Raw genomic sequence first — 24,914 nt, 5'->3', positions numbered from 1 at the left:
CTCCACTCAGGTCTCAGCTTACACTCAGCTCTCCTCTCTAAGCTGTGCAATGTGTGACATCACATCCTTACCCCCTGCTTGTGGAAGCATTAAAAGTAGGCCTCTTTCACACAGGACGTATCAATGCGTACCATGTGCAAGGGCTGTTTATTTGCAGGTGTTTCTTGCATTCACGTGCAAGGAAGGACTGTATGGGCTCAGCCGATGTTCCCAATTTGACATCTGTGCGGGTGCACGGCCCTGAACAGACAGTCAGAGGCTCTGCACCTGCATACATGTCAGATTGGGAACAGCACCTGTGTCCGTGCAGCCGCTGCTTCCACTAGAACACTGGTTCATCCTCATGTGGATAAACACGGCCCTCGCATAGGGTATGCATTGATACACTCTGTGTAAACAAGGTTGTAAATTAAAATGAGCCACAGCATCTGTATGCACTAGGTGAGCAAAACAACACCAGGAGTTGTTGCCATCGTCAACACAAACCGTTCTAATCTCAGATGCTTTGATGCCCATTTTGGCTAAAACTTACCATTTTTAGTACTTAGCTTATATGCATACGCGAAGAAGAATGACAGTGTTTCAAATACTGCATATTAAATTAGCTTTTATAAAAAGAAAATCTGGACCATTTAAGAAAATAGAACGCCCACTCATACAGAAGGCAAATATTAGTTAATGTCAAAACATGAAAGACATTTAAGCCAATCTTGAATTTATCCATATCTATACACAGATGACGGGTCTCACTATAAAAAAACATAATATACGACTTGTCACACATTTAATGGGCACAGAGGAAGGCTGCCAGCATTTTTCATCAGTACAGAAATGGGAATGGAGTGGAATGTGATTCACCTTTTAGTATTTGCTGCAATTGATTTGGGTCAAAACACTTCCTCTGACAAACCTGCCAACCACCCTCCTCCTGGCACAAGCCACATTCCTGCCTCACTGACTAAGCACAGAAATCCAGCCTGGTACAAGGTCTGCTAATCATTAGTATGCGTCACACACAATGACAAAATAAAGACATGTGACTAAAATCTCAAGAGCAGAACACACACACCTTTAGTACACTTGTTAAATTCTATAAACATAGAATACATTTTAAAATCAGCTAGTAGAACCATCTGAAATCTAAGGTTCCTTATGGCAACTGGAGCTAAGAGGTGAGCACTGACGGGCACAGGTGCTTTGCTGCATGGCCCCCATTCGTTTGAGTGGGTGACATCTGGTGCCGAAAGCAACATGCCGTTTCATTTTTGCCACAGAGAGGAAGGTGGGTGGGCCTGGTGTCTCTTGTGCCAGCAGAAAAGACGCCAAGTTGCTGACCCCTGCTTTAACATCCTTTACCCGTTAAGCCTCTCTGTATATTGCAAATTTGGTACCATACAAGCAATGCAGCTCAAAAAAAATTATAAGAGGTCAATTTTGGATAGAGCTGGCCTTTATAAAAGGCCTGTAAGTATAATGCACTCATTAGCCTTAGAATAGCTTTGCAAAAGTCAAAGTGTATGACTACTTTCACACTGGGGTGGACGGGCGCTGCTATTTGGCCGCTAACGAGGCTATTTTAACCCCCGCTAGTGGGCGAAAAAGGGTTAAAACCGCCCGCAAAGCACTGCTGCAGCGGCGGTTTGCCGACAGTTTGTCGGCGCTGCCCCATTGTTTTCAATAAGCAGGGGTGCTTTAGGAGTGGTGTATACGTCTCTCCTACAGCGCTGCAAAGATGCGGTTTGCAGGACTTTTTCACCATCCTGCAAGCGCACCGTTCCAGTGTTATTTATTTTACCTTTTATTTTTACACTGTTTAAACATCCCTTGTAATAGAGAAAAAAAAAAAAAAAGCATGACAGGACCTCTTAAATATATGAGATCTGGGGTTAAAAAGACTTGAGATCTCATATTTACACTAAAATGCAATAAAAAAATAATGGCCCTTTAAGAGCTATGGGCGGAAGTGACATTTTGACGTCGCTTCCACCCTGCAATGGTATGGAGACAGGTGGGGGCCATCTTCCCCTCACTTGTCTCCATACCCAGCCAGCAGAAGGATCCGATGGCACCGGAGCGCGGCGGGAGGGGGGGGGGGGGGTCTCTCCCGCTGCCAATTAAAATGATCTTGCGGTGAATCCGTCACAGAGACCACTATTAAATCGGAAAACAGACTGCCGGCCAAAGAAGAGGATACCAGAACAACGATATTCCTCTTCAAAGTTTGGACATGTATCGGCGTGCGGCGGTCCGGAAGTGGTTAAGGAAATTTAGGCACCCGTGCAGTTTAAAAATGGGGACCAGAACCTTACTGGTATGGCCACCTAAAAGTAATCCTAAACAGAGACGTGTTATTTGCCATAATTCATTCAACTAAATCATACATCATAGCACTGTTCTATTGTTTTTTTTAATCCTCCAAGTACCTTATTCTTGCAGCTCTGTTATGTAGTCACATGACATCTGCAGGGAAAGATCTGTGGGAGGGGCTTCTAATATTGCTGATGTACAGTATAAGTCTGTCTGACCAGCCCTGATTGGTGCTTACCAGTCATATGGCAAAAAAATATAAACTTTTTTTTAGAAGAGCAAGTCGAATTAAAATGATAAACAAAAAATGGTTTTATAGCTCCCAATAAATCTATATTGAACATCAGAGGTGTATTTGTTGTGCATTAATATGCAGTAGGCAGAGTCAGAAATGAAGGACACTAGCTTTTATTTTGTTCGGTCAGCATCTGCATTCAAGGCTCTTCTTAATTTACAGGTATTGGCAATTACATAAAATATTTTTAATACTGATTTACATTAAATCTAAGCATTTTTGTGAGTCTCTTAGTAAATGTAATCAATTAGCATACTATATCCTGCCCCCATAGTATTTAGCAATAGGAGGACAAGGAGGAGAGAGTGGCAAGCATCATTCACCACTGTGTTTGCACCCATATCTGACTCTATAATCATGCAGGCTGCATGGATAGTGAAGAAAAAAGAAAAAAAAAAAAAAAAAAAAAAAAAAAAGGGAGGGAAATAAAGAGTTTAGAAGGGAACTGACATAGGTGCGTGCTCAGTAGAGGACACCGGATGGTCAACACAATTTCAGCCTGCAACGAGCACACACAAGATGGGAGAGACAGCTGAAGGCTGGATTAACTAGATATATTTCACTCTACACAGAATGAATGCTTAAGTGTAGGGGGTCTCAAACTGGCGGCCCTCCAGCTGTTGCGAAACTATAAGTCCCACGAGGCATTGCAAGGCTGACGGTTACAAGCATAACTCCCTCAGGCAGAGGCATGATGATACTTGTCATTCTGCAACAACTGGAGGGCCACCAGTTTGAGACCCCTGCTTTAGTGGCTTTGTGAGTATGCACACTCTGTTATACATCATGTGATGAGAGATTTTCATAGTCTGGGTTTAATGACACTTTAAACTCCTACTTGGTCTCTTTATCTGCAGAGATGCCCATGTCTTTGTTCCAGAGTCACACTGCGCTGTACCACAAACACTGTATATATAGATTTTTATTGCAGTACACATCTGCAGAAAAACATTTTTGTATAGAAAGTGCACTTACAGAACAGTGGCTTCAAGCAGAGTAGTCAGGAAAAGTTATTCCAATTCCTGCCTACCAACTCCGAGTTGGTGAATTAAAACACAGGCTTTTCTTTTTCCATTCACCATGAATAGGGAAATGGCCAAGAATTTCAAGCCCAGCTTTACAATTATCCTACATTAGACATGATTTTAGTGACAACAATCTTCCAAAACAATCACTGTAAATCTTTCCGGCTCACTGCCAAAAGTGGTGACGCTAACCCTTATAATGAACACCTCTATGTACAGAACACAGTTGTGTCCAATATCCAGGAGAGTGATTTGGTACTGCAGTGCTAACAGCAGAGTACCGCCTCCAGACAGGAGGAAGTCAACTTGGTGCGACTATATCCAGCACATCTATCAGTGGGAAGCTATAAAGACTCTTAAAGAGAGGAGTACAGCAAGGCCAGACAAATGAATGTGCCGGTGGCTATATTAAAGCAGCATTTCATGCTCCTATACCTGGAAGGCTAAATTTATAGGAACACAAAGGATACATAGATGTTGCACAACTGTAGCTGGTTATAGTGGGATGTACTTTTCATTATGGTTCAAGAGCAACATTATTTTTGCCATTATCTGACATAATTTTCATTTAAAAAAATAAATAAAAATAAAAAAAAAGGAGGAGGCAGAAATAAACAACTCTGAGGGTTTTGTGCTACAAGATTGGCTAATACATTAAAAAAAGCCACCCCAGCTTCAGAAACTGCAACAAAATGCTTGGAAAAAAAATAAATAAATAAAATAATTATTAAAAATACACACACACACACACACACACACACACACACACACACACACACACACACTGGCAGAATGTATGATTTCTTGGCCATTTTTCAGAGAACATGAACCCTTGCATCTTTCATCCAGTGCTACACTGACAATTCTGGATTCTGAGTCATGGGGAAAGCAAAAGAATTGTCAAAGGATCTGAGGGAAATGATAGCTGAACTGTATAAAAAACAGTAAAGGGATATAATTAAAAAAAAAAAAAAAAAAGATATCCAAGGAATTGAGAGTGCCAATCAGCAGTGTTTAAACTCTAATCAAGAAGTGGAAAATGAGGGGTTCTGTTGAAACCAAACCACAGTCAGGTAGACCAACTGAAATTTCAGCCACGACTGCCAGGAAAATTGTTCGGGATGCAAAGAAAAACCCACAAATAACTTCAAACGAAATACAGGACTGAAAACATGTGATGTGGCTGTTTCAAAATGCACAATAAGCAGGCACTTGAAGAAAGATGGGCTGCATAGTCGAATCACCAGAAGAAAGCCATACTACGCACATGCCACAAAGTATCCCACTTACAATATGTCAAACAGCACAGAGACAAGCCTCAAACCTTCTGGCACAAAGTCATTTGGAGTGATGAGACCAAAATTTAGCTTTTTGGAAACAACCACAAAACCATACTTCATTTGAAGAGGAGTCAACAAGGCCTATGATGAAAGGTACGGAGGTGGATCGCTGATGTACTGGGGGATGTGTGAGCTACAAAGGCACAGGAAATTTAGCCAAAATTGATGGCAAGATGAATGCAGTATGTTATCAAAACAATACTGGAGGAACATTTGCATTCAGCCAGGAAGCTGCACATGGGACATACTTGAACATTCCAACATGACAATGATCCAAAACACAAGGCCAAGTTGACCGGTCATTGGCTACAGCAGAATAAAGTGAAGGTTCTGGAGTGGCCATCTCAGTCTCCTGACCTCAATATCATTGAGCCACTCTGGGGAGATTTCAAATGTGCAGTTCATGCAAGACAGCCCAAGAATTTACAGGAACTGGAGGCTTTTAGCTAAAAGTAATGGGCATCTTTACCATCCGAGAAGATAAAAGAGCCTCATCCACAAATACCACAAAAGACTTCAAGCTGTCATTGATGTTAAAGGGGGCAATACACTGTATTAAGAACTGGGGTATGTAAACTTTTGATCAGGGTCATTTGGGTAGTTTCTGTTGTCATTATGATTTAAAAAGAGGAAACACAGTTGATTGATGATACATGCCTTCAGCCAAACACTAACCATGAGTGAAAGTTTGTGTTATCGTTCATATTCTCTGAAAAATGGCCAAGAAATCAAATTCTGCCAGGGTATGTAAACTTATGAGCACAACTGTATATATACCCCCATATGTCACCCTTCTACTCTGGTGCCTGCACCTCTTTGTCTCCACCGACCTCTGTGCTGGCCCCTACCTGGTATGATCTCAACTCTACTTTAGTATGGAGAGTCTTCTCAGTGTTGACAGTTGCTTCCCGAGATTCGGAACCTGAGCTTCCAGGCAAACAACATGTTTACATTTTGCACAGTAGTATTCGCCCTCGATCAGATGATCAAGGAAATCATGCATGCAGCAAAAATGTACACTGGTTCGCATCTCCACACCAGCTGGGCATCATACCGGTCCAAATTAACCAACTAGCTTCTCAACACTACTACCCAGCAATACACAGGTACTCAACAATACAATACACATGCACTCACAGTACACCGGTATTCACATACACAGGTTACAGCCCAAAAAATGCTCAGGTACTCACAATACACAGGTTACACCACAATACACAGGAAACGCTGAAGGAACACTGAAGGAATGACACGTTACTACAATGTGAAGTAGTGAGTACAAGCTGGTATAAAAAAGTGTAAATTTGCTGTCCCCTCAAAATAACTCAACGCACATGAATTAATGTCTAAACTGCTGGCAACAAAAGTGGGTACACCCCTAAGTAAAAATGCCCAAAGTGGGCCAAAGTGTCAATATTTTGTGGCCACCATTACCAGCACTGCTTTAACCCTCTTGGGCATGGAGTTGACCAGAGCTTCACAGGTTGCCACTGGAGTCCTCTTCCATTCCTCCATGACTACATCACCCAGCTGGTGGATGTTAGAGGCCTTGCGCTCCTCCACCTTCAGTTTGAAGATGCCCCACAGAAGCTCAATAGGGTTTAGGTCTGGAGACATGCTTGGCCAGTCCATCACTTTTACCCTCAGCTTCTTTAGCAAGGCAGTGGTAGTGTTGGAGGTGTGTTTGGGGTCGTTATGTTGGAATACTGCCCTGCGGCTCACTCTCTGAAGGGAGGGGATCATGCTCCGCTTCAGTATGTCACAATACATGTTGGCATTCATGGTTCCCTCAATGAACTGTAGCTCCCCAGTGCCGGCAGCACTCATGCAGCCCCAGACGATGACACTCCCACCACCCTGCTTGACTGTAGGCAGGACACACTTGTCCTTGTACTCCTCACTTGGTTCCCGCCACACGCTTGACACCATCCGAGCCAAATAAGTTTATCTTGGTCTCATCAGACCACAGGACATGGTTCCAGTAATCCATGTCCTTAGTCTGCTTGTCTTCAGCAAACTGTTTGGGGGCTTTCTTGTGCATCATCTTTAGAAGAGGCTTCCTTCTGGGATGACAGCCATGCAGACCAATTTGATGCAAATTGTGGCGTATTGTCGGAGCACTGACAGGCTGACCGGGGCCCCCACCCCTTCAATGCTGGCAGCACTCATACATCCATTTCCCAAAGACAACCTCTGGATTTGATGCTGAGCACATGCACTCAACTTCTTTGGTAGATCATGGCAAGGTGTGTTATGAGTGGAACCGGTCTTGGCCAACGTGCTGCAGCTCAGTTTCAGGATCTTGGCAATCTTCCTATAGCCTAGGCCATCTTTACTCTTTATGTAGAGCAACAAATTCTTTTTTTTCAGATCCTCAGAGTTCTTTGCCATGAGGTGCCATGTTGAACATCCAGTGACCAGTATAAGAGAGAGTGAGAGCTACACCAAATTTAAACACATCTGCTCCCCATTCACACCTGAGACCTTGTAACACCAAAAAGTCACATGACACTGAGGAGGGAAAATGGCTAATTGGGCCCAATTTGGACATTTTCACTTAAGGGTGTATTCACTTTTGTTGCCAGCGGTTTAGACATTAATGGCTGTGTGAGTTATTTTGAGGGGACAGCAAATTTACACTGTTATATAAGCTGTACACTCACTACTTTACATTGTAGAAAAGTGCCATTTCTTCAGTGTTGTCACATGAAAAAATAATAAAAATAATTACTATATATATATATATATATATATATATATATATATATATATATATATATATATATATATATATATATATATATATATATATATATATATATATATATATATACATATACATATACACATATATACACACATACATACACACACACACATACATATATACACACATACATATATATATTTTTTTTTTTTATTAAACATTCCCCCCTCCCTTCTCTTTGTTAGTGTAACCCTCTGAAGGCAGGTCTGTATTAAATCAATTAATTATATCCCAGGAGGCATAGACTGCCATACAATGGCTGGAGAATGGACCTGGGGCGCATCATCAGGTGGCAGCAGACTTGTAAGAGACAGCCAGGTCTCAATGTCAGAGAGGTAGATTGGCGTGGGACCCAGCTTGCAGTGGCCTACAGCAGGACAATGACAGATTCACTGTATTTGAGCAAGTTAAAGACAACCTAGCACACAGAGGAGATTATAACAGAAAAGAAGGCAGAGGTGGTGGGATAGAGACAATCCTTTTTCATTTGTAATCAAGATGGCTGTAGGCCCATTCAGGTCAACAAGTTGTACTCTCATAAGAGAATCAGAACTAGCCTGAGTGGAAAATCTTAACCAGTCCTATTATTCTCTTTGTCAGGGACACAATACACCTAAGAGAAGGTTTGCAACGGTTTAACCACATAAGATCAAACACAAGTGCCCTCAAATTCAGTCTCATTCTTCATCCCATCAGAAAGCACAAATGTCCGCTTTTTTGACTATTGGGGAAATAACAATAAAGAGTCATTTATACAGATTTCCATACATGAATAATCTTACCTGCAAAGTGAATGTTGCTGGCTTGGTTGGTGATCTGTCAAAAAGAAGAAATGATCAATGAATATTAGATGTATTTCTTCAAGCCAACATTCATGTCATTCATTTAAAAGGGAGTTAAAAAAAAGAGCTATGCTACATATGCAAATAGGAAACACAAATGTTCATCTTAGAAGTTTGAATGCCACGACTGCTACAGTAACCCCAAGGCATATTTTACAAAATGATCAGGAACCTGAGCAATTTAGGTTGAGCATACGATGAAGCAAAGTACAAACAGAGAATGCCTTCAGTGAAGGTTGCATGTCCAAGGAATCATTTGGTCAATTAGCCAACTGAAATTTAGGCAAAGGGAAAAGAAAATAATAATAATAATAATAATCAACTCTTGCTGTGCATGTTGAATTTGCCTCAGCCCCTTCAACTTCCTATTAGCCACTGAAACCACTAATCAAAACCCTCTTCACAAGAAACCTTTTTGCACTTAACGTTCTGGTACAGGACTCCCCCTTTCTTTCTTTAATCCAGTAAGCAAACTTACTTTTGACAATGGTGTTCACATCGTCGTGCCTGCCACATATCAGGACTTCAGTATAGAGCGATATCTAGCAGTTGAATAAGTTCCTCCAACTGAGGTTGAACGTGTTTCGGCACATCCAGTCATTGTGCTCAGCAAGAGTGTACCGATAAGGGTGACAATGCCCCTTGCCATGGGCTGTATGCAACAGAGTTGTCACTCTTATCTGCATGCCTATGCTATGCAAAACTGCACATGTCGATTCACAGAAGCTGAAAAGTCCAGCCTCACCTGCAGGAGTCCAACTGCGTATCCAGTCACTGTGCACAGAGGATAACAATGCCACAGCTACATATAGCTCCTGGAAAAACAGCAACATCACAGTATTTCTGGAACTGCCTGTGGCTGTAATTTTATAAATGACGAGAAACCCCAAAAAGGAAAAAAGGAGGAAGAGTGGGGATTACAATATTTAGAAGGGGGAAAGGTTGATTTTTCCTTTTTTTGGATAAAAAGTTTATATACACTTTTATTGAACAACTGTAAGGCTCAAGATCATGCTTCATGTTTACAAGAGTGTGTGGAGATTTGCATCGATTTTCAGCTGCCTATATTTCTGAATCTATTGAAGGTTTTGACATGTAGTTTTCACTGAAGTAAACCGGTTTTTAAACGTGGTTGTGAACTCCTACATATACCAGTAAAGTGACTGACCTCAGGTGATACAGAGATGAAACAAATCCTCCTACATAAGTTGTACCCATTTGTCTGCATTCTTCTCCACACTACAGTATATCGGTTCAAAGTGCAGAATTTTTATTGCTTGTCCACTGTCAGAAAAAAAAAAGGGGGTGGAGAGCTGAAGTTACTCCGCACCCTGCAGAGCTCCATGAGGAGAGCTCCAAGAGCTGATTGGAGGGATAAGACACACCCCCCCCTTCACACAGCACACAGGAACAGAGCTGATGCTGTCAATTAGAGCTCCCTCCTATGTCACCATTTTTCTCTTGGTGTCAGGAAAACTTGTCCGAAGCGATTCATTCTGATAGAGGAACAAAGCAGCAGATAGAAATGACAATTAGTACTCTTGATTGAGACAACTATACACTATAGAGGGATATGCTTTGTTCATATTTCATGTCTGAGGTTTACAACCACTTTAATTACACACTCAGTCTGAACTGTAAAATTTTTTTGTTTTTTTTCTTAGAAAAAAAAGGGGTCTACATCAACATCATTAGGTCTATGTAATGGAAAAGCAACCCTGTGTAATGTATGTACAGCTCCTTTTCAGCAAGAAAACACAATAATACCCATACAGGTTTAATATTTTTCTAAAACAGAGCTTTAACACAAAGTGTAGAAAATACCAGTGCTTCCACTCTGAATAATCACTGTACTCCACAGCAGAGCAGCAGGGCATGGAGCTCTGCTTATTTCACCCAACTCGGTTCTTCTTGTTTGACCTTGCTGAAGTGTCCGTTTCAGCAATTGACAGTCGGGATTGAACTGCTTTATTGTCAGCTCCATAGCAAGCATCGGGTTTATAATATTTTGTTACATGGATTGCATGCCAAGTGTTATGTAATCCCTAGAGCTCCAATGGACAAAAAGCCTGAGAAAATGGAGGTGTAAATGAGAGCTGCCTCTGCTCTACATGTGTGCCTCCAATCAGCAGGACTCTGCAGAGGTGTTCAATTAAGAAGAATCATATGCGAGAGTGAAGAATACCGGACTGCTGCCATCTGCGTTATATCATTTTTTATCAAGGGTTCTATATGCACAGATGGATCCCACATCCTCAAACTAAAGTATTCAAAGAGAGGCTTTTGATGTAGAGGGAAAAGGTCAGTCACCTGCTGAGATATGTACCATGTGATGGAGATTGGGGACACCACTACTATAAAATGGAAATACTGAAGATGGTACTACAAGTGATCAGAAGTCTGGGAAATAAAGGTTTTCACATGTTGCATTGATCTCTGTGAGATGGGAGCAGGCATATATGCCTTGAAAAGCCTACCACCCCTAATATCTACAGAAAATGGTTGCAGCAAATCTTGACACCTGCAGGTTCTCCAACTTCCTGGGTAAGCTATCGGACGGAGGACCCAATCACAGTACCCGAATGAAAAAGCGCAACTCTGCGATGGATCTGCAGCTTGGTGAAATTATACATACACACTAAAAATATTTTTTTCTCTGTAATAGTCACCGCTACATACTGTAGATATGACTACTGCCCACTGAGTAAACATTGCACTGCCCACACACCAAAATGCAAGGAATGTGCTGTTTACCCAGCATACATCACTGTCATCAGTCCTGTCTCTGCAGAACAAAAAGTCCAAGCCGGCAACCACCATGTCTCCCCTGCTGCAAGCAGGAAGCCTTTGAAATAGCACAGCAAAAGTACAATCAGTTAAAAAAAAAAAAAAAAAAAAAAAAAAGTAGAGCTCTTAAACACTAATCAAGCACATAAATCTTTTTCCCCTTTACTTTGATCCTGCGTATATCTACCGGTCATTATTAAACAATATTTATAGCCTAAACTTAACGGTTTAGAAGAATGCAAACACAGGCCAAAGTAAAAAAAAAGACTAGAGGTCCCCGTTTGCTATAACTTGCAACCCATACAAACCAAATGCTAGCCCTTGTCATTTTTTGTTTACCAAGTCAAATTCCTGCATTCCATGTCTAAGTTCCTGAAAAAACAAAGAAAAATTCCCAGCTCACTTACCAGCCAGCCCACAACAAACCAAAATGACCCTGTAACAGTTCACGTTAAAACCAAGGGTTTTAGTTTGCACACATTTGCAAATACATGTGTAAGGTGCAGGGACAGCGTCATGGCACCTCAGTGTACTGTAGTCCTTACTTTATAAATCTGAAGAGTCTCCAAAGTTTGAACATATACACTGTATAGAATGCTGGGAACAACACACAGTTGCTTGTGCTCTCAACCAAACTGTCAAGCCATCAAGATGGCAGCTTCCTTGGCTGTAAAGGATAAGGGAACTTAGTTCTGCTTCAAGCTACGGGTTTCTACACACATATACACATTATATATATATAATAATTAAATATATATATATATATAATAATTAAATATATATATATATATAATAATTAAATATATATATATATATATATATATATAATAATTAAATATATATATATATATAATAATTAAATATATATATATATATATATATATATATATATATATATATATATATATATATATATATAGCACTCTGCCTTCTGCCACTGTCTAGGGAAAAAAAAAAAACGCCCTGCTTGAACGCACCCCACCCAAAAAATGCAAATATTTATGATTTGTTGAAATAATTAATATGAAAGCCTTGCTGTTGCAGGTTTTATCAGGTTTGTCTTCAAGAGAGGATTGCATGCATTTATAGGCAAAGTGGAGAATGCGCACTACGTGCGTTTACATGTTGCAGCCTATCAATTTACAAGGAACTAGTGAAATCCCTTACTGAAATCCACCCAAAATAAAAAAAACTGTTCATTTTACATGGAGGTCTGAAAAAGAAGGTGAAATCCAATTCTATTAGCTTGTTCAATCGATAAAAGAGACAACAATAGAATAATCAATTCGATACAAAGGATGAAATGACAGAAAACGATGCAGCTGCCATTGAACCAGCTTTCAGCAAACACATCCACATCTAAAAATATATTTATGATGTTAATCTTTTATCCTATTATGTTTCTTCAGATCCATTTTGCAATGAAAATAAAAACTATTAGTTGCTAGTCTGCCATTAAATTATTCATGATGCCACCAACTTTCATTAATCAGACTCCGAGGATTAACTTTGAGTTTCTCTTGAGCACCTCCATATCAGACAAAGGCTCCAAAAAGGATTACATGGCATGGGTACCTCAGAAACAAATGTCCCTATGCACCAGGGCAATAAACAATGTCCCAAACCAGAGAACCAGCTAATCAAAGCACTGTGGTACACCAAAACGTAAAGTATTTGTAGTTCTATGCAGTAGGGTAAAAAGCCTTCTGCATGCAGCTCCCCCATAATACATACCTGAGCCCAATCCTGATCCAATGATGTGCACAAGAGCCAAGGTCTCACTCCCCATTGGCTCAGATACAGCATTGGCTCCTATTGCTGTCAATACCAGGGAAGAGGAAGGAGGGGCCATGTTCCTCTGGGCTCGGGAGTGAGTACGCACAAGTGCACTCATAGCAAGTAGTTTGCTATGAGGGCACTTAGCGGGGCGGGGGCGCCCAGAGTGCAGTCAGGCACAGAGCAGGCAAGTATAACAAGCTTATTTAAAAAAAAATATGTAATCAAAACACGAGCCTTTAGTATTACTTTAATGTGACGTTGAATTCAGGCTGCATCTAACACAAAATCCTCTGACCAGCTGGACATCCCAACCAAAACATGGCTCAAAAAGGTCAAACTGGTGCTGGATGCGCTTCTGCATCCAGTCATTTATATATGGCCTAGTACACTAATGAAATAAAAGTTTGATGGATAAGCCAACCAAAAGAAAAAAAAAAAAAAAATGATAAGATCTGTAAAAAGTGCAGTAAGCAATAGCAACCAAGTTTCCAGTTAGTTTAGTCACTTTGAAAGAGTAAAACTAAAGAGATATTATTAGCAATTACCCATGTTAACTATAACCTTGGTCCACGCCCCTTGTTCTGATGGGAGCCAACAAGCTTGGAATATTATATTAAAAAAAAAAATTTATATATATATATATATATATATATATATATATATATATATATATATATATATATATATATATATATATATATATATATATATATATATATATATATATATATATATATATATATATATATATATATATACATACATATACATACATATACATACATATACACACACATACATACACTTACATTCTTTTTTTTCTTAATTGATTTTTTTTTTTTTACGGTCAATTCAGTTTTTGGCCAAGTGCATCCTGTATTTTCATGCACCTCTAGCTCACACCAACCAAATTGAAAGAACTATAGGCAACTCTGTCCCCTGCCCCCCCCCCCCCCCCCCATTTTGGATAGAGTAAGGCTGGCCATACATTATACAATTTTCTTGTGCAACTTTGGTTTAGATTTACCAAAACCATATAATAGGAGGTCAAACCTAAAGACTTTCAATTTGTATGCAATCAGGCAGGCCCTTCTACTACATAGTTGAAGGTAAATCTAAAGAAAATTGAATAAGAAAATTGTATGGTGTATGGCCAGCTTAAGGGAGGGTTATAACCACGGTCAGATCCCCCCCCCCCCCCCCCCAACGTCTGTGGCCCATTTTGGAGATTTTCCTTCACTTCCGGTCTCCCAGCCAAAACAGGGACCTTGGGGACAACCCAAAATTTGGTATTTTCTTTTACTTTCAATGATAATGGTAAACGGAAAAAATAGAGAGGGGGACAAAGACAGCCATACAAAAAAAAAAAAAAAAAAAAACACAACAACTGAAAGGGGTTCTTACATTCCTCCACTTCAGTTATACTTCAAATTTTCTTTGCAGGTTTCAATGTGACAAGGGATACAGAAGAACAAAGAAGCACACTCCCAGTGACCCTGTGAAAAGCTCTCTGGATTACAAAGTCACGCTTTAAAATTGAATTAAGTAAATTTACTAAATTAGCACAGCTGTAGTGTTTGCTGTACAAAATTTCCAATTTTATCCCTTTTACAGGACTAAGAATCTGCATTGAACAACCATAAGTGGTACCAGGAAAAGGGTTAATCATTTTAAGATTGTTTGGATGTCGGCTGACGGACGTTCTCGTGCAGAAATAGCACTGGAAAGGTATGACAATGCCAGGAAGGGGACTGGAAAACGGTACGACAATCTGCAGAATTCTGTTCTGTCTAATGAACCATACAGTGTGCCTACATACACAAGGGCTCAGTGGCTCCGATTTCTCGTGGTGGTATCAATTACTTAACATGTTTAGCAATAATATGCAGATTGCCTTTCACCACTGTATCAGCACGTGGATATTATTGGGTTCTCACTTCGGACATTTTTGAGATCAGGTGCTGATAAACTGTAATCAAGTCGTCTGTACTCAGAGACAAACATGAGCATCTGCCATCACCAGATCATACAAGAAAAGGCAGATTTTATCATTGGATACCAATGTATTCCATTTAAAGAGGCCCTCTACATAAATACACTGCTCAGTGACTGCAAATTAGATCACAACATAGCTTGCTGTTCCAAACTGCTATTCTGAAAGCAACCAGCGCCAAAAAGTCCTGACTTACTTTTGAAGGTGCGTTATTCAAAGCTGCCATTCTCTGTTTCACTGGCCTGGAACGTGGATGAGTATGGTGGGTGTCCCACCACTGTTATTGGCCACCACCAAGTATTGAAGTCAGGATGTAGATGACAAAAATAAGTCAACTACAATTGCGCCCATTTTCGATTCCTGATAGTTTCCCTATATGGCATGAGACAAGGCTAAATTTTACATTCTCCTGAGTTTTACATAAAACTCATTGGAGCCAGGTTCTTGTTTTTCTTTCTGGTGCAACTGCCCACAAATGTCACAGGATTCTATGCCATGCAACCAACCTTTCATACTTCAGTCTATGAGGCTGTAGCCTGACACTAGAGTGTCCGCGATCCACGGCAAAATGGCCACGGTCGCCTTATATAAACCTGTAGAGCATCCGTCCAATCATATCCCCCTGATAAAGACACGTCATCTCTGTATCGAAGACGCGTAGGGGAGGGGCCAGGAGGGAGAGAGCAACACGGAGCACACACAGCATAGTCCACCACAGCATACCGCACCATACGTCCAGCAATTTTGTATCTTATTATTTGGAGGCTGTTATAGAATGGTGCACTTAAGCACCAGCACCATGTGAGTACCCCAATGTGGGGAGCGTTTTTTTATAATAAATTTCTTGGCTATATTACACTATAGAGTTTTTCTCTTTCATTTATACATATGGAGCCACATTGTTTCCAGCTGGAGGAATATATCTGATACCAATACTGAGCCCGGGGGTGACTCCAAAGCGTGTTTTGACTCAGGGTAGCAGCTGGGTCACACGCTCTGAGGTGAGCATATTAGCCTAAGGGGACCACTGAAGTGCACCGGAGCATGGTTTGCAACACTCAGGATATTTCGGCATGATGATTGATATCACAGTCTGACATCACCTGCATGCACTGATTTGACATCTAAGTGCCGGTTCACACAGGGGCAACTTGTCAGGCGACCCAGCCACCTGACAAGTCGCCTCCCGTTCTGTACAATGGAACCGTTCTAATCGGAGCGACGCAAGTCGCTCCGACTTAGAAAAAAGGTTCCTGTACTACTTTGGGGGCGACTTGCATAGACTTCTATACAGAAGTTGTTTTGCAAGTCGCCGTGGCAGTCGTGTGCAGGTCGCCACGGTGAGGTGACCTGCAAGTCGTGCCGCCCCTGTGTGAACCGGGGCTTAATTGGACATCACCTGCACGCACTGATTTGGAGTGTTAATAGAACTTTTTTTTTTCACTTGTTCATGGCAGGCAGGATGCCTTGTATGGAGCACTAAGCACTCTTTATACCTTTAGGGGCACTCAGGATGTCTATTATGGAATAATAAGCACTTGTCTTATCTATGTACTTTATCGTTTAGTTTAATTTCATACACTTATTTTGCATATTGCACTTTATGTATTATTACTGTACCAATTGATTTACACGCACATAGTTGGATTTGATTTTTAATTTTATAACTTTTTGGGTTACTCAAGCGCAGCGCATATTTTCTAGTTGTACCTTTGCACGATATATGAAACAAGATCAGCGCACGCAGCTGGAGGGAATACATGTTGGGCACTGGACCAGTGTGGCTCACAAGATTCAATTTTAAGTCAGTCTATAAGGTTGCAGGAGAATGACAGAGGGAGGAGAGGGAGGAGAGGGAGGAGAGGGAGGAGAGGGAGGAGAGGGAGGAGAGGGAGGAGAGGGAGGAGAGGGAGGAGAGGGAGGAGAAGCCATTGCCTAGCTCTGTTTTACATTCACAGTCTGAGTTTGAATGCATTTCATTTGGTACACGTATGTGAGAATGGAAGGGTGTATTGCAAGATCTCAAACTGTCAAGGCAAACCTGGGTGCCTGCTTGGTCCACAGCCAACTAAGTACATATGAAGGAAGAAAAGCGTGCGGTACATCCAAGAATAAAAGTAATTAATTTTATTCAATATCCATTTAAAAGTTGCATGATCACATGCACATAGCCCACAACCCACAATGGATCAGTAGACAAGTTTCACACTCCTGTGCTTACTCATCATTGAGTAAGCAGAGTGTGAAACAAGTTACTGATCAGTTGTGGGCTATGTGCATGTTTCGTCATGTAACTTTTAAACAGATATCGAATAAATGAGTTACTTTTAACCTTGGATGTGCCGCACACTTTTCTTCCTTCATATATATGTGAGAATGCAAAGAATGTAAATGAACAAGACCATATGTGTTGCTACCCATGTAAAACATAACAATGTGTAATAACAGGAATAGACAATTAGAAAAATCGACCGATCGCTCAACCGACGATCAATGAAACAGCGTTTGCTGGTTGAAATCGACCCCAACATTAACCAATGAAAAAAAAATGAAATAGTCTTTTAAAAGAACAATCGATTTTATACATAGTGTTTACGTCCCAGGTTTACAACCACTAACTGTCTGTAAGGGTGGCATTCTCCCAACCATAGAAAGGAGAGCATTCTTCTCACTAACCACCAATGTAAGAGGTATTTTTCCCCCTGACCCTCAACGGGGTCCCTGAGAAATTCAAATTAAGGGTTCCTCTGTGCTTAAAGAGGTTAAGTAAGGCAGGTCTGCGGTAAAATGTCTTCTGAAATTTACTGCAGCAGAGATAAACAGCTGTACATGGCAAAATTACACAGAATAACCATAATATCCTGCATGTGCACAGTAAAGCCGCCCATCCCTCCCTGAAATCCTGGTAATGACACTCACCCATATAATAAACCTTCATAGGAAAAATAGCTGCTAAAATTTTTAGGCATTTTTTATTTTCTGGCCAGCAAGCTAGACATGAGGATTTGAAATGCTTACTTGCAGCCTTTTTTTACCCCCCTTTGCACTTGGTAGGGAAATCAGCCACTCCAAAAGCTGATCACTTAGTACACCCCCTTCCTGCCACGTTATAGCCGAATCCCCTCCTGCAAGTACCCAAATATGTTCTTTGCTGGCCCGTCTCTTCTTGCCCCCTAACCCTCTACATAACCTTATTGTAACTGCTAGGAAATTAATGGGTAAAACAATAGGGTGTCACTTGAATTGGTGCCTGTAGGATGCCAATATCATAACTAAAGCACAGCAGGTCTTTTGGAGGTCTACACCAGGGAAGCTTTTACAGGTATGAAACACGCAAAAAAAATCTATGAAATGCTCATAATCTTATGGAAGGACTGTAGTTTAAATGAATGTCCCGAGGACCAGGTCTTTAATTAAATGTTCTCATGGCAAAGGGACATTTTTCATGCAGGCTTAAAAAGGCAGATTGCAGTCAAAGTTTGAAGATTGTAACTAGAAAAAAAAAAATAAAAAACAAAAGTCCACATCTTGTTTAGAGAGCCCTGAGCACATCTTGTTTAAATCGTCAAAGGGATCTGTCCTTGTTTAACCTTTCCTACAGGTACGCAACTACGGTAAAAGGATAATGAAATCAGAAGCCTGATCAGCTCATGATTAGCCATTATTTGCACACACTGAATGTAGGTGATCATTCATTATACAGCATATCCATTTACTTAGAGAATAATCAACATTAGCTTGTGCTTACAAACAATCCACCATCTGCTGAATGGAGCAGGGGTGGAAAAAATTAAATTAAAGCAGAACTGTAAAAAAAAAAAAAAAAAAAAATCCCATGTCTTTGTTGTTGATCTTCACCATGTTCTTCTGAGCTCTGTAGTTCCTCTGTAATAGGCTGCTGAACTTGTTGAAAAAAAAGTTATTGCCTGCTGACTTCGATCCCTCTCCTAAGCTCAGCCAGCGGTCTGACACGCCCCATTGTAGTCCTCTGAAAGAGCAGGGAGGAAGCAGACATGTGGTCTGTGCCACCAATGGAGGAGGTGTCCTTCTCCTCCTCCACCCTGCCAGGAATCCGCCCTCCACTGTCCCCCCCGCATGCCTGCTATCTCCATGCAGAGCGGGATTAATAGAAATCAGTTGTATGACACAGCGGGGATCTCCCACTGTCAGGTATTGTATAGCAGAACACCGATCACCGGATGACCACCTCCCTCCGGTATTGGCTCAGTGCGTTGTCAATCATAAAAACCGAGAGGCGGGATATCGGCACTCAGTGTTCTCTTATACAATACTGGAGACCCCCGCTGTGTCATACAAGTGACTTCTAAGAATAATCCCAGCTCTACACTGGTGGTCCCTGACAAACATCACTGGTGGGACAGACATGCTGCCCTTGTGGTCCCTGGCATGTTGCACTTGTTGGCATTCATATTAAAATGCTTTGTATTTATAAGGCTGTAACCTATCATACAGTGTGCTTTGTATGGCTTGCTGGCTGCAGAATGAGGGGTGCGATCTATGTGGAAGTGGGCGAGTTCACATTTACAAGCCTAGTGTACCCTCCCACATTTACTCCCATCCCAAGGATTCATGGGAAATGTAAGATAGATAGATAGATCTGTTCTAAGAGATCCTCACAGCCAGAAAAGATGCTGCATTTTTTGAATCACAGAGATGACTTCCTGAAAATTCAATCAGTCATATCTCTTAAACGTTAAGAAATGTCACAAATGTAATAGTTGTTTAGTGTTTTGTGTGGGTGGGGGTGTACTAATGGTGAATTTTTTGAAAAACCCGGAGTTCTGCTTTAATGCAGACGCCATTCAGTCCAGTGCAAAACCACTACAGAAAAATCAATAGAACACAGCTGATAAAAAGCTTGCTGGATTTGCTAATAGATTTGAGATAAGAAGAAGTCTGGGTGGCCCCGCGCTTACAGAATAAAATTAAATGAAAAAGAACTGCTGCCCCTTCCGATACAACCACCAGATATCTGACTGAAGAGAGGTGGGAGACACGGAGGGAAATCTAAAGGAGGAACATATACACACACCTTATACCGCAAGCACGGAAACATTCAGCCGATACAGCGGAAACAAAAATCTCATGATTGCTACACAGTGGCAGATACTGTGAAAGCGAGATACCCCTGCGTGGGGTGAGTGCAATCCCTATAGGGGAATCCATAAGGAGCACAAAGTTGAAGAGCACCTGTCACTTTTTTCATTATTTCATCATTTTTTCAATGCTTATATATACTTATTTCTCTGTATAAAATTGAGCATCACTGAGGCACGTTTTTTAAAAGCACTATTCACTTTAAATAAAGGTTTTATGCATTCCTAGTAAATGAATTAAGGACTGTTTTTGATTATAGTACATACATATATATTTCTGGGTGCACAAATCAAAGTAGATGTGCATTAAGGCACAATACATAGAGCACCTTTCATTATAATATATATTTTATCTTGTTTAGTGCATTATTAGCACCTGCACAGTTTTGGATTTGCACCAAGCACATGACACTTAAATTATTTTTCTGGCTTCTGATATAAACAGCAGGACACAGAAAGCGTCATTCGGGGGGGGGGGGCAGATCTGAAAATATATAGATTATAAAACTTTGAGGGGCTCCAGGGAGCATGTAACATAAACAGGAAACTGGATTTTCAGTTTCCTCAATGTTTCCTAAAGTTGGTTTTGAGACCTGGAGCCTGGTGATTTCAAAATGATCCAGGTGGGATGAAATCAACAATTCTGGGTCCAGGTATTCAGAACAGCCAGCATACTAATTGGTCAGGTGTGTGCTGTAACCACATGACTATGGTTCTGAGCTCCACCACGACAGACAGGAAGTCTGGCCCAGGAGTCAGGAGGGCTCCACGTGGGAGCCAGTGCATCAAGTGGCTGCTAGCTGTGTGCACCAAGTTGGTTGGTGAATAGTCTGTAGGAGGCAGACAAGGGCCTGGAGCGTAAGGTGAGAGCCAAAAGGGCTGAATGTCATTTATGATGGAGAAGGAACGCTGAAAACCCCTGCGAGGAAAACAAAACAATATAGATAGATTTTTTTTTTTTTTTAAATCACACACTTGAAAATTTTCCATATTTTGTTTCGTGTTACAACCAAAAAACATAAATGTATTTTATGTGATAGACCAACACAAAGAGGCACAAATTGTGAAGTGGGAGGAAGGAAAATGATAAATGTTGTTCAAAGTTTTTTTACAAATGCATTTTTTATTCAGCCCCCATTACTCTGATACCCCTAACTAAAATCTAGTAGAACCAATTGTCTTCAGAATTCACCCGATTAGTAAATAGAGTCCACCTGTGTGTGATTTAATCTCAGTATTAATACAGCGGTTTGAAAGAAAACCTTAGGTGAACAAAGAGCATCATGAAGGCCAAGGAACACACCAGACAGATCAGGGATATAGTTGGAGAAGGTTAAAGCAGTTAGGTGATTAAAAAATATCCCAAGCTTTGAACATCTCACGGAGCACTGTTCAATCCATCGCCTGAAAATGGAGAGAGTTTGGCACAACTGCAAACCTACCAAGACATGGCTGTCCACCTAAACTGACAGGCCGGACAAGGAGAACATTAATCAGAAAAGCAGCCAAGAGGTCCATGGTAACACTGGAGGAGCTACAGAGATCCACAGCTCAGGTGGGAGAATCTGTCCACAGGACAATTAGTCACTTACTCCATAAATCTTGCCTTTATGAAACAGTGGCAAGAAGAAAGCCGTTGTTTGAAGAAAGCCATAAGAGAAGTCTTGTTTGCAGTTTGTGAGAAGCCATGTGGGGGATACAAAAAAAGCTGTGGAAGAAGGTGCTCTGGTCAGACTAGACCAAAAATGAACTTTTTGCTTGAACAGCAAAACGCTATGTGTGGTGGAAAACTAACACTGCACATCACCCTGAACACACCATCCCCACCATAAAACATGGTGGTGGCAGCATCATGTTGTGATGATGCTTTTTTTTCAGCAGGGACAGGAAAGCTGGTCAGAGTTAATGGGAAGATGGATGGAGCCAAATACAGGACAATCTTACAAGAAAACCTGTTAGAGTCTGCAAAAGACTTGAGACTGGGGTGGAGGTTCACCCTCCAGCAGGACAACGACCCTAAACATTAGAGCTGCAACTAACGATTATTTTATTAATTGAAACAATCGGCCAACTAATCTTAAAAAAAAGCGTGGTGTATAATTTAGTTAATATGTAAAGGTTCAAAAAAAAAAAAAAAAAAAAAAAAAAGGCAATTTATTCTTAAATATCTTTATTCTTAAATATGATTAGGGAGCAAAATATCTAATTCACTCTGAGAATAACAGACAGAAGAGATATACTGTATATACTATTAAAGGGTGAATCTGGTAAATATCGTCAGACTCCGAGATTTTTTTTTTTTTTTTATTAAAAAAAAAAACAAACAAACAAACAGACAAACAAAATGATGTCTTCCTTAAAAAAAAAACAAAAAAAAAAAAAAAAAAAACACCACACTCATTTTAAGAACAGTTGGGGTCAAACCGACGTTCATTTTCAACCACAGTGATGGGAAAATTTGGAAATAGAAAACTTCTTGGTCAAAGCAACTTTCAGACAGTGTATGTGGTTTTCGTTCAGAAATTACATTCATTTTAAAAAAACAGAATGTTAAAAACTAGTGAAAATTTCAACCAACATTCCTTCATTCAGTAAATGTACAAAGATTTTTCGTCTGAATATTCTTGTCTGAGAATTGATCCATGTGGCCAGCATAAGGCTCGGTACACACCTATGCAGTTTGCTCTTGATGTGTTTCTGCAGTGCGTTTTGATTTTGCGCATGTGATTTTGCTGCGATTTGCGTTTTTGCATTTTATTTTGGCCAATTTGTTGTCGGGCAGATTAAAAAACACAAATTGTTGCAAAAACGTATTACATGCTTTTCTGCAGCTTCTCCATTGAAGTATATTGAACCAAAAAAGCACCGCTTTGCGTGCCCCTGACCCTTTCCAAATACGCAGTGGCTGAAAAAAAAGCATAGGATGTGAATGTGTCCCATAGGAAACCATGTAAATGAACTGCAGTGCGTTTCTGCAAAAAGCAACAAAAAATAAACACATAGATGTGAACCAGGTCTAAGATGTTTAGTAACCTAATGGGGTTAAAAAAACTAAAATGAGCCCTTTATAATAAAAAGCAGCTAATTACTACTGTAAGGGGGTCTTTTTTTACTGTAGAACTCTGAAAGTAATATTTACAGTAGCGATTATTTGCTCTTTATACACTATAAAAAGGGCTCATTTTATTTTTTTTGTAACCTCATTATGTTACTGGCCAATTAATCGATTATGAAATTCATTGATAACTATTTTCATAATCGATTAATTGCTTCAGCCCTACTAAACATACAGCCAGAGCTACAATGGAATGTTTTAGATCAAAGCATATTCATGTGTTAGCATGGCCCAGTCAAAGTCCAGACCTAAATCCAATTGAGAATCTGTGGCAAGACTTGAAAATTGCTGTTCCCAGATGCTTTCCATCCAATCTGACAGAGCTTGAGCAATTTTGCAAAGAATGGGGGGGGGATTTTTTTAAAATGCAGCGAACGCAGGTTCTCGAAAAAGTATCGACTGGGGGGGGGGGTTTACTGAATACAAATGCACGCCACACTTTTTTTTTACAAATATCTGAAATTTGAAAACCATTTATACCATATATACTCAAGTATAAGTCGAGGCACCTACTTTTACCACAAAAAAATGGGAAAATGTATTGACTCACGTATAAGCCTAGGGTGAGAATGCAGCAGCTACTGTAAGTGAAAAAGAGGGTCAACAATGCCCATTTGCATGCCTCAGCCTCATGCCTTACTGTGCCCATCTGCATGCCTCACTGTGCCCATCTGCATGCCTCAAGCCTCACTGTGCCCATCTGCATGCCTCAAGCCTCACTGTGCCCATCTGCATACCTCAGCCTCATGCCTCACTGTACCCATCTGCATGCTTCAGCCTCACTGTGCCCATCTGCATGCCTCACCCTCATGCCTCAAGTACCTTGATCGGCGTTGTGCCCATCTGCCGTTGTGCCGGCATTATCTCCTGGCGCTGTGCCCATCTGCAGTCTTATCTCCTGGCGCTGTGATACATTCAGTCTAGTCGGCGGCCATGCAGTGTAACCAAGCGCAGCTTCTTCCTTGTCCTCCTCCGTGACAGAACACTGACTCGGTTTCCCAGCTGTGAGTCAGTGTTCAGCCTATCACGGATGAGGACAAGGTGGAGGCGGCACTTGGTTACACAGCATGGCCGCCGACTAGACTGAATGTATCACAGCGCCGGGGAATTAGGCTGCAGATGGGCACAGCACGGGGAGGACGAGTATAAGCCGAGGGGAGCATTTTTCAGCACAAAGAAAGAAAAAAAAAAAGTGCTGAAAAACTCAGCTTATACGGTAATTTTCCTTCTACTTCACAATTATGTGAGAGATAGATATATATATATATATATATATATATATATATATATATATATATATATATATATATATATATATATTATTAGGGGTGCGCATCTTCACTGGCCTCACGATTCGATTACGATTATCAGGTCCACGATTAACGATGCATTACGATTACTGCGCGCGGTTTTCATCCAAAAAATTTAAGTAGTCAGAAGAACTCCATTTTTTAAATTTTATCTGTTCTTAAAAAAAAGACAACACTCCTTGCATGTAGCAAAGTGTAAACAGTGCAGACAACTTAAAGAGGAGCTCCAGACTGTCC

The 24,914-nt window shown here is 40.7% G+C and overlaps 1 protein-coding gene across 1 annotated transcript in view; it reads right to left on the bottom strand.

Moving 5' to 3' along the window:
* Nucleotides 1-24,914, bottom strand: part of WDR44 (WD repeat domain 44) — a 136,478-nt gene that overhangs the window by 83,688 nt on the left and 27,876 nt on the right. Inside the window, exon 2 of the mRNA XM_073599151.1 lies at nucleotides 8,517-8,550. Within this exon, the coding sequence (XP_073455252.1) occupies nucleotides 8,517-8,550 (34 nt within the window). The remainder of the gene's footprint in view (nucleotides 1-8,516; nucleotides 8,551-24,914) is intronic.

The sequence above is a fragment of the Aquarana catesbeiana genome, linkage group LG09, assembly GCF_042186555.1.
Source record: "Aquarana catesbeiana isolate 2022-GZ linkage group LG09, ASM4218655v1, whole genome shotgun sequence".
Classification (NCBI taxonomy): Eukaryota; Metazoa; Chordata; class Amphibia; order Anura; family Ranidae; genus Aquarana; species Aquarana catesbeiana.
Note: the sequence above shows the minus strand (reverse complement) of the source record. Positions and strands in the feature narration are given on the sequence as shown.